Consider the following 24800-nt stretch of genomic DNA (forward strand, 5'->3'; position numbering starts at 1 on the left):
TTGTTGCCACTATAACAAACCAAACAAATTTCCCTGTGAGACATTTGAAGTCCATCAAAATCTTGCTTCAACTTCTATACTGTTCAGATGGATTTCATATTTCTTTATGTTCCAGCCCAAATGGCTTACTCTGTGTTACTCACACACAGCATTTTGCCTCATGCCTTTTCTTAAAACTCCCTCTCCCCCCCTCTCTGTTTCTCTGTCTGTCTCTGTCTGTCTGTCTGTCTGTCTGTCTGTCTGTCTCTCTCCTTACTTCTGTCTTAGAATCAATATCAACTATTAGTTCCAAGGCAAAAGAGTGGGTAGCAGCGTCACACAACTAGGGATCGTCTGAGGGCAGATTTGAACCCAGATCCTCTCATCACCAGGTCTGGCTCTCTATCTACTGAGCCATCTAACTGTCCCTCATGTATCTTTTCAAGGAATCCTTATTCCCCATACCTCACTTCAGCTACTAGGAATCCTTAGCTCATTTTAAATGAAGGCATTTAGAGCCATACTGAACACTGAACATTAGCAATGTCTTTAAGAAAATGTGTACAGTTGCCAAGTATTGCTATTGCAGATCAAACTGGACCCAAGGGCATCTTACACAGTTTTCCCCTTTTCTGTCCTTCCCTGTTCCTTTCCAACAATGCAATCTTGTCCCTAATGAAGTCTTCCTAAGCTTCAGAGAACATTTGGGGGAATGGAGGAAGGAAAATACAATATTGACTTTTCACATCCACCCCCCCCCACCCCCAGTTTGTTGTTCAGTGACTTATACCAGGCCTAGTCAGGAAGACTCATTCTTCTTGAGTTCAAATCTGGCTTCAGACACTTTTTAGCTGGGTGACTCTGGGTGAGTCACTTAACCCTATTTGCCTGAATTTCCTCTTCTATAAAACGAGCTGGAGAAGGAAATAGCAAACCACTCTAGTGTCTTTGCCAAGAAAATCCCAAATGGGATCATGAGGAATCAGACACAACTGAAATGACTGAACCACAATGACTCATGGTATCATAGAAGGCTGGATTGTTGTTTTCTGTGGGGTATGGCCACGTACCATTTACACCTTATTTACTAAATTGTAAGCTACTTTAGGGCACGAATGCCATTTATCTTTGTTCTTTGCCCAGTTAAGCACAATGCATAACTGCTTACTGAATATTTGTTGACTGAATTTAGGAGATGCATTTTAGGAGTGCTAACAATATGATTGATGTCATGATGGTGCCGACTCCAATGAGTAGCTTTATAACTAGGAGAATACAGCCTCACTTCAGGAAGCAAGAGACCTGTCTATAATGTTATTAATTGCTCTGCCAAGAGAAGCTAAGAAACTTGTGATTCAGATATGTTGTAAAATACAGCCTATTTTTCATTGCAGCTCAGTCCAATCTTATTTTATGGTAGAGGGAGCACTAGCAACCAAGTCACCTACCTCCCTACTCTCATAATCTCTATCATCCTTCAATTAGCTTTCCCATCAAATCCCAAACACAGCTCCAGGATTGCCAAGCTCATACCATCAGGTACTCACTTTCTTACTCTAGCCAATACTAAACATATAACCACTGATACCACCTTCATTTGGAAATTACTCCCAGAAGGTACTGCTTTCTCCAGTGTATAGCCAGACTATATTCAGTGGTATGTTTGTCATTAATAGGGCATGGAATTTCAGGTCATGCTACCATACTCATTCTTCTTAACCACCAAATGACTTCCCGAGTCTTCTTTCTCATGCTCACAAATATTTGTCATGAAACTACAGGCACTTTCCCCTCTTTAACCTCTCCAGGAACCATATTTCTGCCTCTGTCCTTGGTGCCATGACATCCCAAGCTCTTGATACTTTCCAATCCTCAAACTCTAGGAATGTAGTAACTGAGAACCCGAAGAAGATGTTCTCCTGTGCCAGCTATAATGAGGTTGGCTCCTTTCCTGCTGAGAGGGTGCCTCAAAGTTGGATCTCATATATCACTGGAACCCATCGTGCAAAAACTTCTCTTGTGTTGTAAATCTCTGGCTTTCCTTCTAGAAAGGAAGATTTTTGGTCTCTGGATCAAATTCTTGGGATTCAGTCCTTTGGGTCTTTGGGGGCAATAGAATACCTTTTCAGAACTGTTTGTCTCTGTGTCTCTGTAAAGGCCTCAAGGCATTCAGAATTGAATTCTGAGCTTCAGCAGGGGTTAGAGATTGCTGAGGAAAATTGATTTCAGCTTAGTCTAAAGAACATGTCAGAGAATTTTCTAAGGTTCTACTTGTGTTCAACAATGAAGGAACAATCAGGGATGATCTCCAAAATGGTTTTCCAATATCCCAGGCAAGGGATAAGGGCTTGAACTAGACTGGCAATAAGAAGAATAAATAAGAAGGAACAGGAACAAAAGACATATTAAAGAAAGGCTACAGAAAATGACTTGGCAGTTAGTTACCAAATTCTGCTTAGGCTTGTCTTTTCATTTCAAATCCTTACCCTGGTGCTAATAGAACATTATTTTCTTCTTTTCTAGGGATCCTCTGGGGCCATTCAGAGTCATATGCTTAAGGATCAGGCACATAGCAGCATTTTGCTAACTAGGACAGGCTTGATGGTTTTTTGTCTAACACTAAACATTTGGGGAGGCACATTACTACTAAATACTAAACAGTTATAGAGGGACTTAATAGGAAACATTTATGGGGGGAGCATTAAATCTGAGTGCTTTGCAAAGTAGTACTATTTCTACATTGTTTAATGAGGGAATCTGAGTCTTTAAAAAGCATAGTAATAATCGCCCTTGAGACTACCCCCAAAATGACCCAGCAAATGGAAGTTTGAATTACCTAGATTTCTGATCTCAAAGGGTGCTAAGATTATCCCAAAACAGACATGGAAGAGAAGAAAGACAGCATTCTCTAGTGGAGTTGAGTAATATGTCCCTTTCCTTTTACTACATGCTTCTATCCCCTCTTCTGAAAGATAAAAATCTTATTTTTGAGAGTTTTTTAAAAAAAAAGTTTTGTGAGATATATCTGCTCTGGAAAACCCTCACTTTTCTAGAGGCCCTCACTTTTATGGAATGGCCTCAAAAAAGGAAAAAAGGTTCTATGATTCCTCCTCCCTTTCCTTCACTGGCCAAATGCCCTCTAATATTTTTCTTTCAAAACCCTTACTGTCTGTCTTAGACTCGATATTAGGTATTAGTTCCAAAGTAGAAGAGGTAAGGACTAGGTAATTGGGGTTAAGTGACTTTTCCAGGGTCATAGAGGGAATGTCTGAAGTCACATTTGAAATCAGGACCTTCCATCTCCAGGCCTGGCTGTCTGGGCACTAAGCCACCTAACTGCCCTCACTACCTTTCTAAAACACCTTTCCTCTGTGATATAAGTACAACTGTACACTGCATTGTGGGGTGTATGCTCAGCTTGTTTTTCTATAACTACTTATTGGTTGGTTCCTCTACAATAAAAATCTGAGCCCCAGACCTATAAAATTAAAATCATTGGAGTCTCTTATAACTTAGCCTATGAGCAGAAAGAACAAATAGCGGAGGAATGTAAAAAGGCCATGATTTTGGGGGGGAGGTCTAAAACCAAAAAGGGAGGCATGTCCATTAGTTATAGTGGGTTAAAGCAGGATTTGGCTTATGCTTATTTTGGAATAACATTACTAACAATGAAAAAACAGCAATTCATGTATGGGGACTAACTCAAGTTTGGTTCACGAACTTACTGATCTGTAAAGCTGAATAACCTAATATCAGACAAAATGGAAGGCGTGACAATGAAGGATGAGGTGTTACCCAAGGAATAATAGGAGTCCACATTTGTACAGTCCTTTAAGGTTTACAAAGTGAATCATATCCATCACCTCAGGTTGCTATTATTATCACTATTTTACAGATGAGGAAACTGAGGCTTGGGGATGTCAAGTAGTTTCCTCAAAGTTACACAGCTGTCATTTGAGGTAGGTTTTAAATTCTGGTCTTCCTAATTCCAAGTTGGCTATCCCAGGTTGCTTTCAAAGCTAAAAGTAGAACCTGGGCTCAGGAGAATTCTTGACAGCTGGGGAACCCACTGAGCGCTGGGTCAAAGTGGATTTGTTTTTCTCTTTAAAATGCCAAATAAAAGAATCACATTAGCTATTTTCTGTCCCGTTTGAGTATCCTACCCTAAAGTAATAATAGGAAAACATGAAGAAATGTAGACATAGAATAGGAAGACAACAAACACCAACCAGTACCATGGATAGAGGCTGAAGATGTTGTGATAAATTTACCAAATTTCGAAGTGATATCTTATATGATCATAGATTTGGTGCTAGAAGTCATTGACTCCAGTTCCCTCAGTTTAAGGATGAAGAAACTGAGTCCCATAAAAACTAAGTGACTTTTCAATTTTTATCATATAACTAGTTTATAATCTTAATAATATTTATATTTTAAATGGGATTTCTCTTTCTCTTATTGCTAGACTTTGCTGATAATACATAGAAATGCTAAGGCAAAATTTGAACTCAGATCTAGCATCCTATCCATTGTCCCATCTAGCTGCTAGTAAGCAGCTCAAGTAATGATGCAATTTAGTTGATTATCTTTTGTAGTATGCTTGATACCATGTCTCACATATGGAATGATTCAAATGGATTTTGAAGTCAGAATTATAAGGGAGACAAAAAAACAAATGAAGAGTAATTAACTGAGCTGGCAGTTGGGAAGGCTGATGTATCAGTAAGATCTAGTTTAGGTCTATTTTTAAAAATCCTCTTATTTTTTTTATCTCAGGAACAACTTTAAGTCAGAAGGGGCAAATGGGGTTAAGTGACTGGCCAAAGGTCACAAAGCTAGGAAATATCTGAGTTCAGATTTGAACCCAGGTTCAGATCTGGTGCTTTATCCACTGAGCTACCGAACTGCCTCTTAGGCTTTATTTAGAATGATCACAGAATCACATGATATCAGCATTAGAAAGGGACCCTAGACTAAAGGCCAACTCCTTTCTACAAAAGAGGTCTTTCAATAGAGCCCACAAGTGGTCATCCATCTTCTGCTTAAGGCTTTGAGCAAGAACCCGAGATAATCTATTCTGCTTTTAAAAGAATTTCTCATGGCCTGGGCAAACAGGCCAATAAAGACATGATTCAGTCTCCTTGGCAACCAAGCATGGATTGTATCATTCACATCACACAGACACAGGAGCACTAGCTCTTTGAAATGCCCCAAGTTTAATCTCACAGTCTTACTGCAAGCTTGGTTTTATTTTTATATTTTAAACTCCTACTTTCCATCAATACTGTGTATCGGTTCCAAGGCAGAAGAGCGATAAAGGCTAGGCAATGGGGCTTAAATGACTTGCCCAGGGTCACACAGCTAGGAAGTGTCTGAGGCCAAATTTGAACCCAGCACCTCCTGTCTCTAGGCCTGGCTGTCAATCCACTCAGCCATCTGACTGCTCCATCACTCCAAGCTTGTTAAACAAACAGCTTCTATTTTACATAGGAAGAAACTGAGGCATAAAACATGCGATAAGGCCACCTAGCACACTTGAGTTCTTTAGCTCTCTTTGGAGAGACCTGGCTTATTAGAAAGCCAAACAAAGAAAACAAAACCAAGTTAGATTTTGGAGAACAAAACCACAATTATAAAAACCTAGTTCATCTTGGGAAAAGTCTTTGCTAACTCAATTATTAAAGAAAAGGCAACACTCAATTCAATTCAACAAACACTTATTAAACACCTACTCTGTACAGAACACTTTGCTAAGGGCTAGTTGGGGTTGGGGAGGAAGAAGTCTTGGAACAAGAGAATGGAAAACACGGAAGCAGTGAAGCCAGACAGGAAAGAAATCTGACAATATAAAGCAAACCAGCTGACTGTAAGATTCTGGATTTTCAACCAAGAGATGACAGCCTAAGCAGAGAGGCTTAAATCTCTCAGCTGATTTCTGGGAATGCACCTTAGAGTTTTCAGAGCTGGTTTCCTACACCTGAGAAAGTGGTCTTCTCTTTGGAAAAAGAATGGACAAATCTCACAGTTGTGAAGGAGTCTTCAGATAGTTATCTGAAGCAAGAAAAACTGAGAAGCAGAGATGCTTACAGGCTTCACTTTTGTTCTTTCCTTTGTCATTTGGTTTTTAGATTTTGTTTGGTAAGTTTTTCTTTTTGAAAGAAAAGAATTCTCCCTTCCCCTTATCTTCACAATGGAGAGAAGTGGGCAGAAAGAACCCAGAATCCTCATGTGGCAGAAATTCTATTGAATGACTTTATTCAATGTTCTGCAAATAAGACGCCACAGAATCAGGTGGAGAAGACTCCTTGTGAAGGCCACTGCTGGGTAGATTTAAGGTCATTATGTCTCTTTTTTGATCAAGACAAATTTAGTCTTTTTCATTTGTGATCAACTTTTGGAAATTCAGCAACAAGGCTTGGACAAGATGCAAGATGGTGGCTGGGCTATGGGTTAACAGAGTTCCACTTTAGCATTCTTTAAATTCAGAGGGGATTTTAGACTTTATCTGAGGGCAAACGACCCAGAGGGACTTGAGCCCTGCCTTTTGCCAGGGTCTTGTCAGTAAGAAAGACAAAAACCTGAGCAAGGAGACACGAGGAGAAGCAAGGAGGAGAAAGCAGTTGGGGATTCAGGGGCAACCTCAGGAAGTCTGAGCCAAGAAACTGAAGACAACACAAGTATGAAGAATATCAGGATAACCCTGAGTTTTTCCAATCTAGACTGGGATCAATGACCTTTCCCTTTTGCTCCACTCTTTTAAAACTACCATCTTTGTGAATGATATTAAGTGTTAGGTTGTTTTTTCAGTATGCCTGTGATAATGCATTAAAATCCAGCTGGCCATTCAAATCTGGGCCAATTCTGCTTTCTTGAATGCTCGTGATGAGATTGGAAATCAAAGGAGGACACCTGGAAAGGAAGCAGATTTGATGTTTTGAGGTTTTATAAACTTAGTTTGGATTTTGTCAGTGCAAATTGGCTGGGGGTTGGAGCTGCACATTCCATTGAAAATATAGTATTAGAGGGAAGAAGACAATAATATTCAGGGCCAGATTCCTCCTGAGGCAGGAGCCAGTAAAAAGTCCCAGACTGCACCTGGGCAAAGCCCAGCCATTTTTCATTTCCTAGGTTCAGCTAAAAAGATGGGCTGGGTTTGAAAGGAAAAGCATGCTTTCTCTTCTCAGGACATTCGATAACTCAGGTTATTTTACTCACTAGTACCACCTGATGCTTATACATTAGAACTACATGTGGTCAGGCATTGGGAAAAACATTGCTTTGTTGTTTAAAAATTCTCCAGTGTTACTGAAGCAACACCAGAGATATTCTGAATTTCCAGCAACTTTTTTGGAAGCTTGTTTGCTTCTTGGATACTTTTGAGTTTTGAGAACATAGCTTAGTTTTTAATTTTAATTTTTAAATCTCCTTTATGTTATTATTTTGACAAACTTTTCTCTTAGAAAAGGAAGTGTATTCATTGAAATATTACAGTCTGATTTTGAAAATTCTATGAGACATTACTTTTGCTTTATTTGACTTTTGTTCTAGTCTCTCATTGATTAGGTTTTCCCTCTATCACAGTTACATTCAAATGGCAAATATAAATGTGAAGTTCTTGTTTCAATACTGCTAATAGATGAATTAGGTCTGGCTTTGGACTGGAATTTGAAACTATTCATTATTCAATGGTACACAGTCATGTGTCAATTGAATGGAGGTCTGTCCCTGTTACAGTGCTACTCATTTGCACATGTACTTTATAACAATGAAGTGAATAGATGAATTGGTATTTTAATTGTATAATTTGACTGCTTTATAACGGAGGGGTCCTTCATGAAATTTTCAACTTAAATGAGCAAAGGGGGTACCTTAGCAGTTGTGGGCAGAGTTAGATGTCTCCCATGTGGGTGAGGCTGAAGCAGGATTCTTTCTCATCTGTGGGGGAAGTGGAACCTGTATTCTTTGTGTCAGAAAGAAAAAGCCTCTCCTGGGAGAGAAGGGACAGTTAGATGCCTGAGGTCATGTGAGAAGGATCACCTATGAAGAATGTGAGCACCAGATAGATTCCCTGAATCCTACAGAGAGTCTCACCCAGGAGACCCATGACTAGATACCTCACTACAGACAGGTCTTTGAGGCTCAACATAAGAACCTTTTCAGGAGCCTGTACAATGGAACCACCACTATGGAACTGGCAGACAACCAAGAGGGACATGATGAATTGTTTGATGGAAGGTATCAGAGGAGCCACTTTCAAATACAGACTCACATGTCAGGAATGCTCTCGTCTAAATGCTGAGATGGCATTTGCAAAATTTGGTGTTTCCATTTAGCACAAAGAAAAACTACTGTGTAATTCTGTGATGCAGGTGGACAGCCATCTCTTTAGGCTGGAAGGAAGAGGAGTGGTACCCTGTGAAATGTGAGACATGATGAATACTCAAGTGGCCAAATGATAATGGGGTTGCATGGATTTAAGGCTATCCCTAGAGGATAGTATAGCACAGTGCCGACCACGGGCTTGTGAGAGACTGGACTAGAGTCTATGAGCAGTTGGAAGAAGTCATACCTGATAGTCTACTTCATAGAAATTTGATTTCAACCATCTCACAAGCACCTTCCTATATATGGGTCCTAGAACTGAAGCCAGAGAATTGTTATATAGATGCAAATAAAGATTCGCAAATAAAGATTGCTAGGAACACCCAGAATATCTGATATGGATCAAGCCATTCTTAGAAAGATAAAGGGAATAGAAACCATGACAACTTGATACATGATCACTAGCAAGAGGAGATAAGCTGGAAAGGTAGGACAGATGATGACCATATCTCACAAATGAAGTAATCTTTGTAAAGCCCCTGTCACAGTGTCACATAGTAGGTGCTATAGAAGTGCTTATTTCCTTCTTGCCTTCCCTTTTCTTCCTTATAAACAGGTTGGGTGCATTCTTTTAAAAATTATTCATTTAATTAAAAAAATATTTTATTTTCCCAATTACATGTTACAGCAATTTTCAGCACATATTTCCTGAACTTATACAATCCAAATTCTCTCTCTCTCTCTCTCTCTCTCTCTCTCTCTCTCTCTCTCTCTCTCTCTCTCTCTCTCTCTCTCTCTTGCTCTCTCTCTCTCTTGCTCTCTCTCGCTCGCTCTCTTTCTCTCTCTTCCTCTCTTTCTCTCTCTCTCTCTCTTGCTCTCTCTCTCTCTCTTGCTCTCTCTCTCTCTCTCTCTCTTGCTCTCTCTCTCTCTCTCTCTCTCTCTCTCTCTCTCTCTCTCTCTCTCTCTCTCTCTCTCTCTCTCTCTCTCCATTTCCTACCCTCTCTTGGAGATGGTAAGCAATTTGATATAGATTTCACATGTATTATCAGGTCAGATGATAAGAAGGCAGTGTGAGTGCTATAGATGCTGAGATCTTAGAGAAGAACAGGAGGAGAATCCATTGAAAATGTTGGATCAACTAGAGGGAAGTGGTCTAAAGCTAAGTGATACATTGGCAGAAAACTGACAAATGTCAGAGACTTTGTCAAGTATGTAGTGTCACAGCAAGTGTGTGATCAGTGTCACAGCAAGGTGTGAGTACTGATCAGGGAAGACAAAAAAGAATCCCCAAATGGCTACATGAAAGAACTTTTGAGATCAAAGGACTATTCTGAGATTTGTTGGTTCCTCACAAATTTGCTAAGAGCTACTATGCTTGTATGGTTAGGCCATTGCTGAACCTCACTCTTGCTTATATGATTTAAGAGAACCAGAAACTGAGGAATAAGGAAGTCTGAGTTGCGTTAAACCCACACAGCTATTTAGAGATCAATGGACAGATAAATATGAACCAGTTTTCAAAGCCTTGGTCACACATGTACCAGTTTAAGGCCTATGCAGACCCAAACAAACCATTTTCCATTCACAGATGCTAGCCTGGAAAGCCTGAAGGCAGTCACATTACAAGAGAGTAATGATTACCAGAAACCAGTAGAATTTGTTAGGAGAGGACTTAAGTTGCTATCCAACCACAAGCTGGAGTTCTTGGCTTTGAAGTGGGCTATTGCTGAAAAGACTACATCTTGTAGAGGTAAACTGCAAGTAGAGACTGAAACAATCCACTGAAATATTTTGTTTGACCAGTCCCAAGATTAATGCTACTAGCTGACTATTTATTCAGTATCCACATTGACTGAGTAGATGCTCTGAGCTGAAGGTCACATGACACCAATGCTATGGTGTAAAAGCCATGTGGGATACTCAGGAAGTTTGGCCACCATCAAAAAGAAGGGTAATGGAGAGCTTGAGACTTCACCAGGGAATATTATCAGCAGCATACAGGCATTTCTTGTCATTGGACCAATCTCCTCTGCCTCAGTAAGTTGACTGTAGGTAACTCGTAGCAAGAGCGATGGCTAATGAAGGACTGTGAGAAGTGATACAAGCTAAGAAAAAAGGAATGATGCTAAGAAACTAAAATTCTTTTTTTTTTTGAGAAAGTGCCTTACAATTGAAGCAATGGGAGAAGTCAGAGCTACTTGAAAAAAGAATACCCTAATTGACCATGACTGGTCCCACACATGGCATCAGGAAGCATTTGATGTTTCCCAACATTTTTGGTATCATAGTTATGAAGGCACATTGCATGATGGTTTTGGACATGCCAGCCAAAAGTGAAGCATAGAGCTAGAAAGGAGCAGGATTTTTACTGGCCCCAACTGGCAGCAGATCTCCCTCAGGTATGGGTTTAAAGAAAGGCATTGCAAACTTGAAAGCACTAGCAACCCTTTAGGAGTTGCCTGCATTGGTTTTTCACCCCCAGAAGGAGAGAGTGAGAAGTCATATTTATTAGAGGCTGATCATTTCATCAGGTATAAATAGGCATGTTCTACTAGGAACAAGGAAGCATCCTAACTTGTGGCAGAAGTATTTTTCAGTGTATGAATTTCTTCTCTGGATTCATAAAGACTAATGCAGAAACTTTGAGATCAAAGGAACTCAGGTAAATGCAATCCCCATAGTGGCCCCTCAGCTGGAATATTTCAATCACATTGTTGGACACACAGTTAAGAAACATCAAGACTAAAACATCAATCTCCGTGCAGTCAGCATATGGTATTGCTAGAACATTTGTAAAGTTTCACCAGGAATAATGGCACAGGCATTACACTATTCTTAACTGATGTTTGGATAGGGGTCACACCTACCTATAGACTTGTGCTTTGGAGTCCTGGAAGATGGAAAGGATACAGACATTCACAACCAATACACCTCCTGGCTGAGAGGTTGAAAGATGCTAACAATTTGTCATGTCTTCAGCTCAGATGGGCTTGGACAAGAATAAATGACAGTACTATGCCTGGGTTTGTTGTCAGAAGTCCAACAACAAGATAGTATTTCTGGGAAATGGGTATACAGGGGACAAACAAATTAGCAGATGGATGGAAAGCTAAGTCATGCCTAGCTATGGAAAGACTAGGCAACTTACCCATTGACAGAATTGCCCTACAGATTAGTGGGGCCTTTGGAAAAACAATTCACTGCAACAGCTTATTGCCTATAAGAGTTAGTTGGGCTCCCTGATGCACAAGTGAAGACAAGTAATAGACATTTATCTCTATAGTCTATAGCCCACAGTTGTGCAGAGACTACTTGAATAAGATACTGGTTCAAGAAAATGACATTTCTAGTAAAGAAGACTACATTCAGAACCCAATAACCTGGCTACAGTCCAGTTCTGTCAAGAGTGGGCTGAACTATTTGAGTAGTCTGGTCATGTCTCATCAGAACTCAGAGGCAGAACCTTCCTACCTATAACTTTAGCTACAGAGATACCTAGAGTTGAGATATGCTCAAAAGTTTGGTAACACAGATAGCTAGACTGGTCTGTCCACAAGTTCAAGACTAAATTAGGACCATGATCGATCGACAGGCATTTATTAATTGATTACTGTGTTCCTGGTAGCCCATTCCATCAATTCATTCAGATGAATGGCTTGATTATATATCATATGTTATATCTATCTTATAATAGTTGAGCTGGTGACAAGACAACAATATTTATCCAACCTGTATCTAGATTGTGCCCATGATTTGTCCAACCTATGTCCATGATGCTGTAGGTAAAACTGAAGAATTGTTTATACTGATATTTACTTTCATCATATGTACCTTGCATGTGTTTGTATGTCTATTGATATACTATTAATTACTGTATGCCATGAGTTATACATGCAATCAGTTTGCTGTTTATTAGATTATATAGCAGTGCTAGGCGAGTATTATAGTTTATTTATTAGATACTGTAGCTCTATTTCTTTTGTATTATTCATTAATATATTAATGCTAAAGCATATTCTGTTATTTTGTGAGACCTATTGATATGATGTTGCCTTTTTGCTATTGGATTTATCTGTGTTCTAAGGATAGGCTGGTATTACTATGATAAGTGCATGTACCAGACTTGAATATAATGTAGACATATAGTCGCTGAAGCAGCCTGTCCAGCAGTGCTTTGCACTGTGCTATGCCTACTTACTGGAGGGCAACTAGGTGGCACAACAGACAGAGCTTCAGGCTTTGATTCAGGAAGTCCAGATGTCCCCAAATTCAAATCTAGCCTCAAATACTTACTTGTTATGTGACCCTGGGCAAGTCACTTTACCTTGTTTACTTCAGTTTTCTCACTAGTAAAATGAGCTGGAAAAGGAAATAGCAAACTACTCCAGTATCTTTGCCAAGAAAACTCCAAATGGAGTCATGAAGTCAGACATGACTGAGACAACTGAACACATGCAAACATGCCTGTTGCATGTGTTACTGAATATCTGCTGTGAAATAAAGTAATTTTCTAGGGTGCTGAGAAAATCTTCAGTGCTTAAGTATTGATGTTTATTTTGTTGCTTGTAATGTCAAGCATACCATGGCTGATTTTGCAAGGGATTGTCAAAAGGTTTGGACACAGAGCAAAGGGAGATAGGGACCAAGCTCTTTGTTTGTATTCAGTTCCATTCCCAGGATCCTCTAAGGGGATTTCTGACTTTATTTAAGGGCCAATTACCTAGAGAGCTTGGACATTTGACTTGTTAGTAACAGAGGAAGAAACTAAGCTGAACAAAGAAACAAAGAAGCAAGTGACAAGGAGAGGAAAATAGATGTTGTGGTCATCAAATGGGAGGTGAGGAGTCAAGGTGTTGAGGGCAATGCAGGCATGACCCAAAGTCTTTGGTGAGCCCTGCCCTACTCTTTCCATCTAGACTCCCTTTTTCCTTCTAGGGGTTACAGATTATGACTACTTCTTATAAAATTGTTGTCTTTTAAAGGTCATTAAGTGTTTTCTCAGCATAAATATGAAAAAAATGTGTTAAAATCCAGTTGCTCATTCAAATCTCTGCTAACTCTGCTTATCTGAGTGCTGGTGGTCAGACTAGGAACAATGAGAATATAAGGAAACAGACGTAAAGTATTGAGATTTTAGGAATCTTACTTCAAATTCAAGCTGGGGAGAGAGGGGGAGAGAGAGAGAGAGAGAGAGAGAGAGAGAGAGAGAGAGAGAGAGAGAGAGAGAGAGAGAGAGAGAGAGAGAGAGAGAGAGAGAGAGAGAGAGAGAGAGAGAGAGAGAGAGAGAGAGAGAGAGAAGAATATTCAGGCTGTAATTCTTAAAACAAGAGCAGATAGGAAGCCCCAAGTTGCCCTAAGTAGGCAAATCCCAGGTATTTTTCTTCAAAGGAAAGCCATGCCTCTGAGGGCACAGGGAGTTAAAAGTCAGCAGAGATTTCCCCAAAGAAGGGACCTTCTCCTTACTAACATATTGATAGTTCAATCTGCCTTGCTCAGTAGAACATTCACATACCTGCCATTTGACATGGCAGGACTATTTAGTCCAAGTTTTTCTCTTGGGATATTGGATGACTTCTACCTAAGAATTAGGATTCCATATCATCATTGCCATATCTCCTTAATTCATAATGCCTTTTATGCCCAGGTGAAACCTTAGAGGGAATATTTGTTAAGCATTTATTATATGCCAGGCTCCTTTCCTGACTTCTGGAGAGATTAGTTCCAAAGATGTTTCCCCTTCTTGGAGGAGGCTGTGTGGATGGAACCCTTGTTTAATTTACCACCAGACCCTCTGATTGGGGTTAACAAGCCCTGCTAGAGTTGAATGGGCACTAGAGCAAATATTTAGTGTGGTAGGATAGATATCTTCTATATTCTCTCTTTCATTTCTCTATGTTCACTCTCTCCACCTCCCTTTTTTTAGTAAATAAAATCATCTCTACCTTAAATTTCACTAAATCCATTCCTTTTAGTTGTGCTTATCCTTCTCCTAGGGCCTATTTTAGTAATCATGTGATCATGAATACATTTGTATTTATTAGTGCTGGGAAAGATCAATGAAACATAAGAACTGAGTTCTTGGAGGGATATTGCTGAGAGTAGAAAGAAAGTTTGTAGAAAGGAGAGGTGAGGCAGTATTTAAGACAAACTTTGCCTATTTTACCATTCTTTTCAGAAAGCCTCTTTTGCATATTTGTAGTATCCTCAACTGGTGTATTCAGGGTTACATTGCTATTGAGTTCCTACTCAGTTGATGACTATTTGGTTCTGTTCTCCTGGAGGGACTTATAGGTCCTCAGTTGCATTTGTTGGAAGTTGTTTTTGTGTTGACTCAAGGCCTTCTTGAAGGATATTTATGCTGTTCCTTCCCCTATGCCTTTGTTTCTCTTAAGGTTGGCACACAATTGCCTGCCCTCTACATTATTTCCTCTGGGAATAGACTTTGGAGGCTCACCAAAATGTTGAGCTACTCACCTAGGGGCAACTACATGGAGTAGTGGAGTACTGGATTTTGGATCTAGCTTCAGATGCTTACTAGCTGTTTGACTCTGAACAAGTCATTATTAGCTTCAGTTTCCCCATCTATAAAACTTAGGATAATAATAGTGACTCATAGGTTTGTTGTGAGGATCAAATGGCACTTAAAAACACTTTCTGTCTTAGTAACAACTCTAAGTCAGGAAGACAAGGGCTAGTCAAACAGAGTTAAATAACTTGCTCAGGGTGACACTGCTGGGAAGAGTCTGAGGCCAGGTCCTCTTGTTTCCAGGTGTTCTAACCACGGAGAAACCTAACTGCTCCAATAAAATATATCTTTGTAAATCTTAAAGGGCAATATATTTGATAGCTGTCATTATTCTTTCTTAATACCATTTGAGAGAATAAGACTGGCTCATTTCACAGAAGTCAAAGCATTGCCAAGTCCCCAGGCATTTGGACTTAGTTCAATGGCATTTTGTATTTTGAATTGGACAGTATTTTATAGTATATAAGGGTTGTATGACTTAAATGGCATGAAGGCTGACCCAGGGTTATCTCAATGCTATGCTAAGACGTCAAGGTAAACCTTTAGCAGAGGTCTTCTGTACAAATGGGGCATGAACTGTAAATTCTATGATCTGGAGCCTGCCAGCATTCCTCAATGACTTAAACTTTGATTGGCTCTGCTGATAAATGAGGAAAACCTAAAGCAATGCAAAAAGTGGCCAAGGGTAGTTTAGTATGTACACTTATCTCTGAGGCAGGAAGAGACTCTGTCCTCAGGAAAGAAGGAGCTCCTCAGCTCCTCAGGAGCTGAAGGGGAGCAGGAGGGTGGAAAGCTGCTCTGGAGGATTTAGGAAAAAAGGTATTCTCAAACCATATCTATAAAGAATCTTGTTCCAGGGGGCAGCTAGGTAGCATAGTGGACAGAGTGCCAGACCAGAAGTCAGGAGGACTGGGTTCAAATCTGGTCTCAGACACTTCCTAGCTATGTGACCCTGGACAAGTCAATTAAATTCAATTGCCTAGCTCTCACCCTTATGACTTAGAGTTGTTCTTAAGACAAAAAGTAAGGGTTAAAAAAGAGGCTTGTTCCTTTATGGGAAAAGTAAGTTAGCCAATGGATAAACAAACTGGTCTTGGAATCAGGAAATCCAGAATTCAAATCTCTCTGATGCATGCTAGTTTTTATGATCCTAGGCAAGTAATTAGATTTCTCAGGACCTCCAGAAATTCTCTAAACCTATATAAGCTACAGAGTAGATACTGTTCTGCTTTGGAGGAGGGAGTTTTCTCCCTGTTTTCTACATCCATAAAAATCATAGGTTAGTTTCTCCCCTCCCAATTCTTGTTCTTTTATGATTAAGTAAGATCTCAGTATTCTTCAGCTGTATACCTTGGATGCATTTTTTTGTTATCTTACATTTTAAGCTCCTTGAAGGCAGAAACCATGTTTCTGTAGTGTCCTCTGGGTGGCACTAAGCATAGAACAATGCTTGACAATTGCTTTGGATAGTAATGAAAATAAGATGATGATGGATTGCAGAAATGTTTTTTTTCAACCTACTCATCAGTAAATGTCTACAGACATAGGACCTAAAATAAATTGATAAAAGAATAATTGAAAATGTAATAGAAACAAGCAACCCATCTGGGCCCTCTTTATTTTAGCTAATGATGGCATAGATAGGAAATGTTAGGTAGACTGGTAGCTTCATCAGCAGAAGATTCTTAGGTCTGTTTGAATTATTTTCCTAAATAAAACATGGCGCACATTGTAGTTCAAAACCATCTCACAGGACTGTGGCTGCTATTAAGGCAATGTTTTTTTTCTTGGAAGTAGTTTTCTGTTGCTTGAGTGAAGTATCAAAGGGCAAGTATGATCAGCTAGACAGAGCTGACCATGGTGCTGGAGATAGAAGACCCTTGGAATGATAGTCTCAGTTCTTTGAGATAAGGGGAATGGGAAGAATGAAGAAAATAAAGGCAAAATGTGGGCAAAGATCATTAAAATCCATAGCCATTCACTGTTATATCTTCCATTTTAATCAATGATTATAACTTTCTCATCGAACAAGGATCTTTTTTTTTAACAGAAAGCTGTGAACAAGGAGCAAAATGGGGTAAAAAAAAAACCAGAGATCTGAGAGTCTTTTCTGATTGTGGAGGACATTTATGAACCTTTGTGTGGTCTGAAGTTGGGCAGCAGCAACAGCAGTAGGATGAAAACATAATCAAGTTAATCAAATCTTTCTGACAATTAAGAGTTTGCTGTATATATTGTGCAGGGTCTATATATAATTGATGTGTGCAGAATGACCATGGGCTCAGGGAAGCCCTGGGTGATTGAGCTGGAGAGTCTTGACTGGGCATAGTAATAGCTGCTGTCATCCTGTTTTAACATATAGGCTCCCCATAAGTAGAGGCCCTTAGTTTGCATGATAGAAAATGAGTATAGAAGATTTAATTTTTTGTCTCCTTTGTGAGGGGGAGAATGTGTCACCTTTGCATCCTAGATCAGGAACACTATCGTTATTAGCTAATATTCCATTCCAGGAACCCATGTTCCTGCTCCAAACTTAGGCAGGTTTGTATGGGTCCTTTCACTGCATATTTCTGCCTCTCTTGTGACTCATCACACCAGACTCCCCCTTTTCCCTTTCTCCTAGGCACATGTTCAGAAACTAGATGACCTTTTTCAAAGGGCTGCCTACCTTGGGTTTGAATGCAATGAGCTTCAGGATCATCTCGACGGTGAAGAGGCCAGTGAAGAGCATGTTGAGAATGTTCATGGCGATTTTGAAAAGACAGCTCTGACCGTAGTGCTGGGAAGAAGAAATTCCCAGAATACAATGAGAATGAGACTGAGGTTCTATGGGTGTTCTCTGTACATTACCCATTCTTTACCCTTGCCTTCTTTCTCAGAGTTTGATCCATATCACAAACAACAACAATATTTTAAAAAACCTCCTCATGCCAGTTTCCACAATCCCAAGGGCTTGACCCTGAATAGAGACTGTATTTTCCAGCTGACAAGTAAGTGGATTCAGAGATCTCACAGCTTCTTTCTATTTCTAATATTACTGGAAAAACCGGGCTTTCCTTTTTTTTTTAACCCTTACCTTCTGTCTTAGAATCAATACTAAATATTTGTTTCAAGGCAGAAGAGTTCCAAGGTAAGGGCTGGGCAATTGGGGTTAAGTGACTTGCCCAAGGTCACACAGCAAGGAAATGTCTGAACCAAGGGCTCCTACCATCTTCAGGCCTGAGCCATATAGTTGCTCCAATAGTTTTCTTTCTTAGAATGGAAAGGAGTAATATAATGGAAAGACCTGCAACTGTTTCCCTAACATCACAGGGAGTCTTAACCCAGCACTCATTTCCTTTTACTGAAGAGAGGCAGGGGTTGTTGGCTCATAGGCTTATACCATCACAGATGTAGTGCTAGTAGTCTAAAACCCTCATTTTGCAGATGAGGAACTGAAGTTGACAGAAGTTAAGTGACTTGCCCAAGATCACATAGGTTGTAAATATTAGAGATAGGATTTGAACCCAGGTTCTCTAATTCCAGACCTTTCAAGATAGCACCTATATTTCCAATAGGGCATACTCTGGGGAAGAGTCATGTCTTTCTCAATGAAGCAGCTAGCCCAATGGACAAGATGCCTGTTATTCTCCATTCCTCCCCTTTGGTTACCAATTGAAAGACCACCTGGTGAGGTACATGTGGCTTTTCTTAGTTCTGTCTCTTTCTCAGTCTCAGGGAAGTGGCCATAAGTCCCTTCAGGTCTTCAGCACCCCATGGTGCTTCAGCACCCTAGACTTACCTGCATGGCCAAGCAGATGGTGTTGAGAAGGATGAGGATGAACATCAGGTACTCAAAATATGTGGAATTAACCACATACCACACTTTGTACTGGTGTTGATTCTTGGGGATGTACCTTCTCAAGGGCCGAGCCTTAAGGGCGTACTCAACACACTGCCGCTGTTGGGTGCGGGAAAGGGGGATGGAAGGGAAAAAAAGGCGGGAGAGGAAAGGAGAAGAGAGGTCAGTGAGGGATGGAGTTATCAATAGGAGAGGAACTCTGTAGGTGTTCACATCCCCAGGGTATGTGGAAACCGTTACTGACTACTCCTGTTCTTGGAAGTGACAGGAAGAACTGTTTACTTCAAACTTTTTCTTAATCTTAGGTTTTATTTGAAAAGACAAAAGTAACAGCCTCCTTATTACTTGTTCTCTTTGCCATAGTATTCTCCCAGGCATCCAGACTCTTTCCTTTCCTTCCTTAAATCTTTCCTGTTTCTCAGAATTTGAAACCCAAGAAAACACTCCCCAAATCTTTGGCAAGTGATAAGAAGAGATGATTGTGACACTAAGTCTTTGTTACTGTGGCTACCTAGATCTTTGGCACCCCTCCATAAATATATTCAGTTTTCATCTCTATGCCATATTCCTGAGCCTGTGGCAAGACTATTGGTTTTTTTTTGTCAACCTCCTCACTCAACCCTTAATATCAACTGGCCAGTTGAATGCTTATTAATATCAAGTCTTGATTTCATCTCTTGTTTCCTCTCCCTCCTCTCCCTGGAGAAAGAAGTTCTAGGTTTCTTGATCAGCATACAGTTCCTATACTCCCAACCATCCTTGATGGAAGAGTTTCTATTCTAATCTCAGGGACCAGAATGCCAAATGCTGAAGTTGGAACTATTTCTCCTTAGTCTTGGTCAAAGTTTTCCTGGAGCCTCTTTCCTGATAAGAACCACGATTTCTCTCTTCTCCACCCATTAGTGTTATTACTTTATCAAGTAGCAATATTTTTCTCAGTCAGCAGGGATATTATCTCCATCTTTTAAAAGCTGCTTACTCTAGAAAGCCATCCTCAATTCTCCCAACTCCAACTCCTTACTGTTCAGGGCTCACATGATATCACGTCACATTTTGTTTTGTTTTGTAACTTTGATGCAGTTATTGTATACATAGCATAGTGTAAATTTCTAGTGAAAATACTCGTGGTATTCAAGGTGAGATCTGGTTTTTGGGGTCATCTCCAACATGGGGCTCAGATGAACTTCAAGAGAGTTTGGTGAACTATAGATGGATCTTCCCAAAGAGATCATGTAGGCTGCAGAGGCCATATTTTTCAGAATTTTGATTAGCAGTATTTCTTTCTATAGGATTGGCATTTTCCATGACATATAAATTTTTATCCAGTTATAACTATGTTCAAAACATATGCCAAAAGTCCTAGCTGTAAGGATCCTTTGTTTTCTTATGTCATATATTTCAAATCAGATGCCTTAAATTTGAAAATTTAAAATTAATCCGTTAGTGCTATGGCTTTGTAATATTCAACGTATTCTGAAGAAAGCATCTAATTTAGGTACACTAGGTAAAAGACCTGACATAAAAAAGAAAAACAAACAACTTAAGTTCAACTCACTTAGTGTATTAACCTTAGTTAAAAAAAGAAGTTTTGCAATCTTGTTTAAGTATGAAGGTATTTAACTATTTTAAACTTCATCAATTATATATTTAATCTGTCATGAAGTCAACTTTGTGTTAAAGTATATTTCTGCCATAATTACTCTTTTTTCTTCAATTTTCTTCCCTTTTATTATAAAAGGAATCTTATTATGTAATCTTTGAAGATATATATGCATATATATGCTATCTATCTATCTATCTATCTATCTATCTATCTATCTATCTATCTATCTATCTATCTGTCTGTTTGTCTGTCTGTCTTTCTGTTTGTCTATCTACATAATCTATGTTGCTTTCTTCCTCTGGATTGTTAGGTATCTTGAGAGCAGAGACAAAGTCTTGCTGATACTTTGCATCTCATTCAATGCTTGTTACAGGGTTTTGAACATCAATTTCTTAATAAAGGCTAATTTGTTGTTGGAAAATTTTTGGCAACTGTTTCCTCCCCATAAAGATTTTGTTTCCCCTTACTTCTTGCTTGGCCAATAGAAACTGGTGTACAAGGTTTTTCCTTAATACTTGTTTCTATGGCTCTCTTCTTGCCATCTGTATCTACTCTGAGGCAGAGTCAAGAGTTAAAGGGCAAATTTGATGACTTAAAGGCATTTGCAATTTCTTTTTGTATCATTCCTCAAAGGGGCCCTCCCCCCAAGCCTCAAATTCAATTCTTTTTCTTATAGAACACAGGAGAGGTTATTTCAGTGCTATAGTTTCTCTTTCCTGTTATTTTTCAGAAAGGATGTAGGGTCATAGGACTTAGTCTGGGAGGTACTTTAGAGATCTTCTAAAGTCTTCACAATTTACAGATGTAGAAACTGAGGCTAAGAGAGGTTGTCACCTATATAAGGTCACACAGATAGGAAACAGGTACCCAGGTCCTGACTTTAAGCCCAATGCTTTCCCCACTCTACAATGTTGCCTGCTCTATTGTGTCTTTTCCTTCATCAAAGCCTCCCTTGTTTTTTGACTTGGATTGTTAACTTCTCCTCTCTTCTTCCCTTCTCCCTTAGGAAACTACCTGGTTCTTGTCCAGTTCACAGTTCTTGTACTCCTGTTCTCCCTGCTCCTGGAAGGTGACAATGACGAAACCCACAAAGATATTCATCATAAAGAAGGCGATGATAATGATGTAGATGATGAAGAAGATGGAGATCTCTACTCGGTAGTTGTAGATGGGTCCCTTATCTTCAGTGTGTGAGTCGATGGATCGGTACAGAAGCCTGGAGGAAGAGATGGATCCCATAGAGTGAAATGGAAAGACAGTATCTCTCTGGAGACTTGGTGCTAGGGATTCTTCAGAACTGAAATTGTGGACACAGACTGCAAATATTTAAGGAAACTTACTGAAAACTGGTGTGAGCCCATAGGCCTAACACCTGGAAGGAAATGAGCTGAATCTAAAAGAAATCAACTTGTGTGCAAAAAAAGACTTACATAAAAATGAAAATGTAATCTTGATTCTTATACCATACTTCTTTAGAATGCTAACTATGGAGTTGTTGTTATGCCATATGATACAGCTTTCCAAACAGTATCCTCTGGAGAGTGAATAGGGTTTTTATAGGAAAATATTGATACTAGCGTTATTTCCCTTTCTAAAATATTAACTAGGAAATTCTGTATGTACTGAAAGATACTCCTTCATGTGTAATTTTCATAAAAAATAGGTTCAATTCCATTTCCTTTGTTTACAAAATATCTTAATTCCTCTTGAACCTGGGGATAAACTCAGGCTTCCTGGACCAGCATTAAAAAAAATGCTTTCAATGTATTTTAAGCTCCAGAAAAGCAGCAGGGTATAGAAGAATGAGTATTTGACTTGGAGTCAGACCACTTGGATTCTTGGTTCTCTGACATGAACTATACATATTCAGGCAAATCATTTAATCCCCCTGAACTTCAGTTCCTTCATCTCTAAAATGGGAATAATACTTATTTCATAGGGGTGTTCTGAGAAACAGGTATTATTATTATCATCATTATTATTATTTTATAAACCCTTACCTTCCGTCTTGGAATCAGTACTGTGTATTGGTTCCAAGGCAGAAGCGTGGTGAGGGCTAGTCATTGGGGGTTAAGTGACTTGCCTAGGGTCACACAGCTGGGAAGTGTTTGAGGCCAGATTTGAACCTAGGACCTCCCATCTCTAGGCCTGGCTCTCAATCCACTGAGCTACCCAGTTGCCCCCAGAAACAGGTATTATTAACTGTATGTCCTATATAAATATGAGTTATCAAATAAGGGAAGTGCTGACTTAAGTTCTTTTTATGTGCTCTAGTTACTTTATATATGTGTTATCATCCTAATTAAGCTCCAAATTTCATGAGAGTTGGGACTCTCATGAAATTACTTACTTACCTTTATAGTTTACCACAGTGCTTTATATTCTGTAAAACACGGGCATTCAGTTGATGATGCCATTTATTGGTTTCACCACTACGTGAGCTGCTGTCCTCATATCACCCTAAGTGAGAGGCATGTCATGGTGTGGTGGTAAAAGTGGGGATATGTAGGTTAGTTCTAAAAAATTAAGAAGAATCTCTTTTTAGGTTCCATCCTAACCTCACCACAAAAATAATGCTGACCTTTCAATCAAGAGCTAGTTTTTGCCATTAAAAAATCAGTACCATTTCCATTCCATTTGTTAAAAGAATCAATTTGGAGAGTTTAGCAAGGGATAATATTAGAATAAAAAGGGCATGTAGCCAGATGAGTCTTAAACAGACACTTTAGTGGAAGGGTACAAAGTCTGTTGAGCACACTGTTCTTCTAAGTGTTTGAATATGGCTTCTCTTCTGTTGTTAGTGTAGACACAGCTAGTATAGAAGGTGGGTAGCTCAGAAGTATCTGACAGTAAAGGAACATTTCAATTCTTATCATCCTGGCCTGTTGAAAGATCTCCTGCTAATGTTGGCATCTTTGAATATCAAAGGATCAACAATGGACAGAAGTTTCTACTCAGACAAGACAACATTAATTAAATCTTACACTGTGGCTGGGGTCTGATAAAAACTAAGGTTATCTCTAGGATAGTGACTACCGACTTTTCACAGAAACTTAGAGAGCGTTGGAGTTAGAAGGGATCTGTTAGATTATCTAGTCCAGTCTCAATATTTAATGGATGAGTTGTAGACAGGTAAAGTGATTTGCCCAAATGCAAGCTAGGTCATGGCAGATCTAAGACTAGAATCTAGGTGTCCTCATTCCAAGTCAAGTACACTTTCCACTGTGCCATTCCATTTCCCTGAGGAATTACTCAGGGAAGTGCTGGAAGAGGACACCCCTATAGAGAGGATGATCTATACAGGATACAGGTATGAATGGCTCAGGAAATGATGTGATCTAAATGGTGAAACTACAATCCAACTCTTTCTATAGGAATCAAAGTTGTTGACACATTTCATACTCACTCTGGCCACCCCTCAAAGGTGGAAACAGTAAAGAGGGCCATCATGGCTGTCAAGACATTGTCAAAGTCAAATTTGCTATTCTCCCAACTTCGGGGCTGGATAATGGGATGGTCTACTTCACCATCTTTGTATGTGATATAGTTGCCCCTGAGAAAGGAAAGATAAGAGTTAATTCATTGAATTGAAAACATTAATTAAGCATTTACTAAGTGATAGGTACTGTGCTAGGAGATGGGGATAAGAAGACAAAAGAAAAAAACAATAACTACAGTTGAATCAAGTGACTTGGGGGATACCTCATTCTTCCCCACCATCTTTGTCAATAAGCCCTGAGCAATGAACAAAGTCATTAGGAGCTGGAGACTCCTAAAAAACAGAACAAAATAGTCGTGCATAGGAGGCAAAAGGGGCTTTGGGAGTTGCTCATAATTGTTGATTATTCTCTAGGTTATAAAAGTGTTACTATGTCCTCTTGAATTGTGTGATTGTTGCTTGACATTGTGGCTTAAGACTTGGCTCCTAGTTGTTTGTGATGGAACTTGAAGCATTAAGTGTATGAAATAAATGAGGAATAGGATGTTAGTGGGAAGAACGAAATCACTGAGAAATCAATGAGATTATAACAGGAAGGAGATGAATAAAAAAGACATGATTTATGGAAACTACAAATGTGTGTTAGTATCAGAGGAGAATCTTCTGTAACCAATCCCAGAGGCTTAGGGTGGTCCTGGTATGCCTTGATTTTGGAAGCATAGACAATGCAGATATTAGGGCTAGTTACAAGGTGGTGTCATCTGCTGAGTCTTGAGAATATATAAGGCACTGATTCTTCACATGCAATGATGTCAGCATCTGGGGACATTGATGATGTAACTCCAACTATTGTGATATCTGAATGGTTCTGAGAATCTAGTAGTTTCTGTATGAGAACAAGGATATGGGGGGGGGAGTGATGTAGTCAGACCCCAAACTTGGCAAATGGTTGAAATTGAAAGCACATGTGAGTGGGTTTGTAACAAAAGCATTCTAGGCATCATCTATACCTCTGCCCGGCAGGCTAGGCAAATTCCTAAGATGCTGGGCCAACCAATAGAACCTCTGTGGGTGGGAAATACAATAATCA

General features: G+C 39.5%; 1 protein-coding gene across 12 annotated transcripts in view; it reads right to left on the minus strand.

Moving 5' to 3' along the window:
• The window catches only part of CACNA1C (calcium voltage-gated channel subunit alpha1 C), a 997067-nt gene that overhangs the window by 84933 nt on the left and 887334 nt on the right, over positions 1 to 24800 (minus strand). For all 12 annotated transcript variants that reach the window (XM_056800748.1, XM_056800749.1, XM_056800750.1 and 9 more), the window contains 4 exons: positions 23678 to 23824; positions 21286 to 21487; positions 18609 to 18767; positions 17496 to 17606 (listed from right to left, as the gene is read on the minus strand). In XM_056800748.1, the coding sequence (XP_056656726.1) occupies positions 17496 to 17606; positions 18609 to 18767; positions 21286 to 21487; positions 23678 to 23824 (619 nt within the window). The remainder of the gene's footprint in view (positions 1 to 17495; positions 17607 to 18608; positions 18768 to 21285; positions 21488 to 23677; positions 23825 to 24800) is intronic.

This window comes from Monodelphis domestica, chromosome 5 (genome assembly GCF_027887165.1).
Source record: "Monodelphis domestica isolate mMonDom1 chromosome 5, mMonDom1.pri, whole genome shotgun sequence".
Classification (NCBI taxonomy): domain Eukaryota; kingdom Metazoa; phylum Chordata; class Mammalia; order Didelphimorphia; family Didelphidae; genus Monodelphis; species Monodelphis domestica.